This window comes from Hibiscus syriacus, unplaced genomic scaffold (assembly GCF_006381635.1).
Source record: "Hibiscus syriacus cultivar Baekdansim isolate YM2019G1 unplaced genomic scaffold, ASM638163v2 tig00003126_pilon, whole genome shotgun sequence".
NCBI lineage: Eukaryota > Viridiplantae > Streptophyta > Magnoliopsida > Malvales > Malvaceae > Hibiscus > Hibiscus syriacus.
In genome coordinates this window covers 3,687-10,338 of record NW_024061963.1, presented here as the reverse complement: position 1 = coordinate 10,338, position 6,652 = coordinate 3,687, and the positions used below count along the sequence as shown (strand labels likewise).

General features: G+C 34.7%; 1 protein-coding gene across 1 annotated transcript; it reads left to right on the top strand.

The window, feature by feature from the left end:
- The first annotated feature begins 1,003 nt into the window (after positions 1-1,003).
- LOC120175016 lies at positions 1,004-1,920 on the top strand. The gene is made up of 2 exons (XM_039181722.1): positions 1,004-1,436; positions 1,567-1,920. Exons 1-2 carry the CDS (start codon positions 1,103-1,105, stop codon positions 1,584-1,586), a joined length of 354 nt encoding a protein of 117 aa, XP_039037653.1. The 5' UTR covers positions 1,004-1,102; the 3' UTR covers positions 1,587-1,920.
- The last annotated feature ends 4,732 nt before the right edge of the window (positions 1,921-6,652 follow it).

Below are 6,652 nucleotides of genomic sequence, written 5' to 3'. Positions count from 1 at the left end.
GATGTCATTTGGTTTAATTTTTTTAAAAAAAACAATCCCACATGGCTAAGAAACATAGAAGAGCATCACAAAAGTTTAAAGAGAAAATATGAGAACAAAACAATCTCACATGGCTAAGAAACATAGAAGAGCATCTCAACTTACTTCTATAAATAATAGAAGTAATTTGACATTCAAAATCATGGAGCCTTTTGGTGAGCATAGAGCGAACTATTCTTTCGCTTCAATTGAGCTCAAATTTTAGGCTTCAATCGAACCTCTAATTTTTTTTTGAGTTTGAGCCTTTTCGAGTTCAAGTTTTAATATTATATTTCGATTTCGAGTTGAACTTGATAATTTTTAGCTCGTGAGCTTTTGAGTTGAGTTGAGCTTACTTTTAAAGTTTTAGAGTTCGAGTCGAGCTTAGCAATACTCGAATTTGACTCGGCTCGTTGAACAAACGACGTCGGTTGGTTTAATTTTTTTTAAAGAAAAAAAGTGAACCAGTGGTTCAAACCGATTTTGCCGGTTTTCAGTCGGTTTACCCCGGTTTTATCTATTTTCAGTCGGTTCTACCGGTTTTCAGTCGGTTCATTGCCATACTGGTTTTGTGAGGTAACTGGACCGGACAGGCCACTGGTTCACGGTTCAACCGGTTGAACTGGCTGGTCCGGTCCGGTTTTGATAACTATGAGATTTGTTCATTTTGCTACTGTTAACATTTCTCTTGCATTTATTTCTGTTCTCAAAATTGGGATTTGAGTTTTTACTTTGTGTCGGTTGCCTGGATTTGATTTTATTGCGCCGATTTGGAGTAATTATTTTTCTTTATGGCTAACCATCCAAAAAAGGAAAAGAAAAAAAGTGTTCTTTATAGCATGTAATTTGCCATTTGTTAGTGTTCTATCTACTAGGGTAGTGTTTCATGGGAATTTCACATTTTCTAGATTAGAAAAATGCTTGTTATATTGTTTCCATGAAGTGAATTATGATGCTTATGGTGGTTCATCCATGGTGGTTGATTTTTTCCCCTGATAAATATGAACTGTATGTTTTCGAAACTGGATCCCCTATGGTTGTCTTTAGTTTTTTGTTTATATTTTAGGTTGAGGCTGCATATGATATGCTGCTCATGCGGAGCTTAACCCAACGACGAGCGGAGAATGTCGTGGACAGAAGAATTATATATGCTGATGTTAAACCTGTTAATCCTCCCGGGGTGCAATCAATGCCTCGGTGGGTGCAAACAACTCTGAAGAATTTACCTGTTTCAGTTGAAACTCCAGTTTCTAGTGAATTGGGCATACAAGCTGGTGTATATGGAGCTCTTATGGTTCTAACTTATGTGAATGAGTCCTTCGTGATTCCTTACGCCGGAGCAGATGTTCCGGGGCTTATCTTAGTAAGTAGCTTTGGAGCTTCCTTGCACTTTATGACCAGAAAGAATGTGAAGTTAGGTAATGAGGTTTCTTGCATATGGTTTATATTGCGTGCTGTAAAATTTTTAATTATATGTTACTTTTGTCAAACTTGAAAGTCCAGTAATTGCTACTTGGTACGCGTTTGTTTTTTCCATCTAAACGAAAGAAACGATGAAGGGAGAGTAAAAGAGAAGAGCAGAAGAACCCATGGGCTTTCGGGCTGCTGCTGCTGCTTCTTACTGAGTGAAAACATTGTATATAATGGTGAAATGTGTATATATGATGCTGGCAGTTAACTACAAATTTAACTTAATTTTTATTTAGCGGCTTATATTTTGCAGGGTATTGCTTGCGAAACACATTACTAAAAGACTTCCGAATTTCATTTTATAATGTATAGAAGAAGATTTGTAGTGGTTTTATAATCATTCTGTATTTCTAACTCTTCTTTGTCCCAGTCCAGTGATTTATCAGAATTTTTAGCTCATTTCTCTATTTGAGCATTCCTTTTCTGTTTTCCTCAAATCGAACTTAGGCTATGCTATTGAAGTCCTTGAAAGGCGAAGGAAGTTGGCATGCCATTGGAACTTTTTGGCCCTTTCTGCCAAAGCATGATTATAGATTACACGGAATAATTGTACAATTTTCGAATTTGTTTAAACTTCTGTTTGGAAAATCATCTTAATTCATGTCCTCCAAATCTTTACAGGCAAGGCTACATTGATTACTATAAGGGGGGCTTGTTGCTAGTGCAGTGGTGGGATCAGCTGTTGAAAACTGGTTGCAGGTAGATGTTGTCCCGTTTCTCGGAATACACTCTCCGGCTACCGTTGTTAGTGAATTCATACTCTTCTCGCAGTTCTTGATTTCTCTGTATCTAAGGTAGGAATAAGAGAATGTGGAATTTAAATTGTAAAACCTGTAATTATTCATTTGCATGATCATGATCAAGTTTTTTTGGGATGTGTATCATTGCATGTTGTACAAAACTACAAATAGAAGATAGTGAAACTTCCTTCCCTCTGAAAACCTGATAAAATATTATGTTCGAATATGTGATTTTTTTTTGTTTGATCCTTTCTGAAGACACTAAATTTTGTCCAACACATTTGTGTTATTATATTTTATATATATATATTTACACTTCATTTTTATTACATTTTCAGGCCCAAAATAGCATGACCCAACACCACAAACCCGTTACAACATTACAAGCCCGTTTACAAGTTCAACAACCCAACAAGTGGCCCAAAAACCAAGACCAACCTGCGACCCGATTTCAACACGCGACTCAGATAGAGCCCGAACCAGATCCAGTGGACCAGCTACCCGCGAATCGCTCCACTGGAGCCCCACGACCCGGTTTGAAATCCTAGAGCAAAATTAGGGTTTCAAACTATTCTTCACAAGCACCGCATCTCCACAGCACCGTGGAGCCGCCTCCAACACGGGTCTACCGCCGATTTTCTCGGCCATCAACAGCGTGGGTACATGGGACTCATTCACAACCAAGCAACAAACGATTAGGACTTTATAACCGAGTCTAAAAATAGGATTTCACTCCTATAAATTGATGTAAACTTACACTGAAATTTACGCAATATTACACAAGGGATTACACACACGATAGACACGATATTACACACAAATCCACATGAAAAACCATACGAAATACGCAGAGAGATCGAAACATATGTAAGGTTTTTTCGAAAGGGAAATAAAAACAAAGGTATTATTTTTCTTACCTTTTTGATTCGTTCTTGGCTTGCATTTTGTCTTTGTTGAGTTTAAAACCCAACCGCCGGTGAAAGGAGGGGGAAGTGGTAGAAACCTTTTTCCTAGATCTACGCTTTTCCGAGACGATTTTTGAAAAAAAAAATTTGTTTTTAAAGAGGAAATTTGAAAAGCATTCGAAAAAGTAAAAAAAAATAAAATTCGCCGATCAATGGCAGCCGACAAGTGGTCTTGTTCTGGAAAACACGGCGGCGTGTTCATCCGCCTGATGAACACGCAAGAACATTCAGAGAAGATGAGGGAGGTTTGTTTGATCTATTTGGCTATAGAGGGAAAAATGAATTTTGTTTGTGGGAAGTGGTATTTATAGTACCCATTATACGACCCGTTGGACCACCCTTGACCCGACTCACGGGTAACACGACCCGCGTGTTTTTAAAGGATAAGGGGAAATCCCATTTTGGGTCCTCTCTGTTTTTAAGTGTTCAATTTGACCCCCCATAATCAAATTCGATCTCAAATTCCTTTTAAATTCACCCCCAATTTTATTTTCCTTTCAATTTAATCCTTTTATTATTTTTATTTATTTATTATTTTTTCTATTTTCATTTTTTCTATTAGTTTTTATTATTTTGTTTATACATTATTATTGATTTTTTAAATTTTTTAATTTTTTTTAATTTTTTTTAATTTTTTTTTATTTGTGTGTTTTATTTTATTTTATTTCTTATTATATATTTTATTTATTTATTTATTTTTTTATTAATTCTATTATTATTATTCCTATTATTATTTTCTTTTTATTCTATATATATATTTTCATTTTTTTACTTTTTTAAGTACCATTATATATCTATATTTTTTAGTTTTTTTTAATTTTATTTTTAATTTATTTTTTATTATATATCATATCTTATTATATATATATATGCATTACAGGTTTGTCTTCTAGGGGGGCCCCTTTTTGTCCTATGACCTAAATTTCCCCATCCCTTTCGTTGAAGTGATGGGGTATCTTCTTTACACTTTTTTTTTAAAATTTTATATCTATATTTTATTTTATTTATTTTTTATTATAACTATTATTATTATTATTAGCATTCTTTGTATTTGTTTTTATTTTTTTATGTTTATTCTTTTTTGTTTTATTTATTTCCTTTATTTTAGTTTTCTTAATTTTATTTTTTTCCATATTATTATTATTATATACTTTTTATTTATTTTATTATCTAACATCTTGTTTTGATCTTTAAGGGTATTTTCGTAAATTAATCTAAGGTAAGTAATTTGGATCGTTATTTATACATTTTCATTTAAAGTTGCAATTTTCTTAATTTAAGACAACTGGAAATTACGTAATACCGAAAGGGCAGTTCAAGGGTCCTAATCATTCCTTGACTGTAACTGACTCTCGAATCCGACACATCTTTGGTAAGACGCAGATCAGGTAAGAAATAAGGTATCCGATCTACCCATTTGTTTTAAAATAAAAGATCGGTGGTGACTTCAATCCGTTTTATTCAAGTCGAATATGAATTTCGGGCCCACCCGAAAGACGACCGCGACAGCTTGGCGACTCCACTGGGGATAGTAAGTGAGTTAGGCCAGAATTAATTTTCGGTTGTCTTTTTATGCGAAAATAGTAAATTTTAATTTTAATTTATTTATTCGATTCCAATTATTTACCTTTGATTATTTTTCAAGTAAATAGTTGCACTGACGTTTTTCTCAATGATTTCAGATTTTCAAAATTTTCATTGTCAAGTTCTAAACCCGAGCTCCAAACCCATTTTTAAGGGGGGGTGAAAGCGACGCTCTCGTGAGAATTTATTCTCCGTATGGGCTTAGCAAGTAACCTTCGGGATTCATATACCTTATGCTTTCGTGTGAATTTATTCTCCGTATGGGCATAAGGAAATGTATTCTCTCGAGTTTAACTTAGTCCACATAAGCTTGTAATAGGCTTAGGACTAAGGGTCTGGCAAGCCCAAGGGGGCACCAGCAAGAAGAACTCGAGTACCTTCTTTAGAACCTAAACTGGGAGATTATAGGGAATTAGAGTCCACCCCAAAACCTCATCTAAAATCCTAGGATGTTTTGATATTATTTCATGCTTTATTTCATGTTCAAAGCATGTGAACTAGAAATTTATGCGGTTAGGACTTGTTCAAAATCAACTTGCGGGATAGAGATAATGTCCGGGTAAGACTAATAAGCCTGTGCGGTAGATATCATGTGGGGTAGGACTTTTATTTTCATGATTGTTTTTATTATTATCTTCACCTCACTAACTCTTTTCATTTTTCTTCTCTTTTATTTTATTTTATTTTATTTTCATCATTTGCATCATTCAAAAGAGGTGTTGATCCACCAAAAAACGTGTTCGTTAGACGTAAATAATCTGCAGTAATGGACAAATGGGTTATAATACGAGAGATGAAAAGCTCAGAAGTCCGGCTATGGTTAAAGAATACTCATGATGGATCGGGATTTACGCCGAGCGCACCAAAAGGTAACTTTTTAAGTTGGCAAAAATTTGCAGGGGCATACAAGAAAAATGTTACTGACTTGAAGAATCCCTTCAAAGACAACAAGAACAAGATGACGAAACCCTAGCCAAGCTAGAGACCATTGTTGACGAATTCAAGAAACAAGAAGATAAACTTCGGATGGAGGGCTCCAATGGCACTATCGTTAGAAACAAGCTTAGCAGAGAGTGAAAGTCGGAGATGCATTCATTCGAGATTTTTTGGAGCAAGCAACTCGTCACTTGCACAGTTTAGCTAGATAAGCCGGAATAGTTCGACAGGGTATTCAATTAGCGATATCAAAAGGTTGAAGATGAATCACTAGTCTGAAGTTGTTCGGGATCTATACCTTCAATATGTTTTTTGTCTCCTAAGACGTAACACTTTTATCCCCAATAAGGATTATTTACAATAACAGACACATTTTTGGATCAATGCCTCAAACATTGCATGTATCATGAATTCCTACATATTTTGCATTATTTTTCTCTTTATAATTACATTCACATGTCTCATAAAAAATGAGAACATTTCGATCCTATTCCCATGACATATAAAAAGCTTTACCAATAGTTGTTTGACACACATGTTGTATCGCCATATCTAGAGAAACCCATGAAGCCCCCGTACCCCAGGTAGTATAATGAGAACGCTCATTGCGAATATCATAGCGGTGTCCCAGGGCGCACTATCGAGAACTACTTTTCATTCAAGAGAATCGTACAAAAAATGCATAACAAGAATTGGATTGAATTTACAGCATCCTGTTTGAATTTGTTTTTTGAACTTTCTCATATTTTTTGTGTAACTTTTTTTTGAACTTTTCTTTTTACATGAACATTTCAATTACTTTAAAGATGGTAAGCAATGAATCACGTTTGCAAACTTGCAATTCTTTGAATATCAACTGAATTAAAAAACTCTGTAAATGATTCAGAGTTATAGATCTTTGACAAAGTAACACGACTAAAAAGTTGTAAAACAAGGACT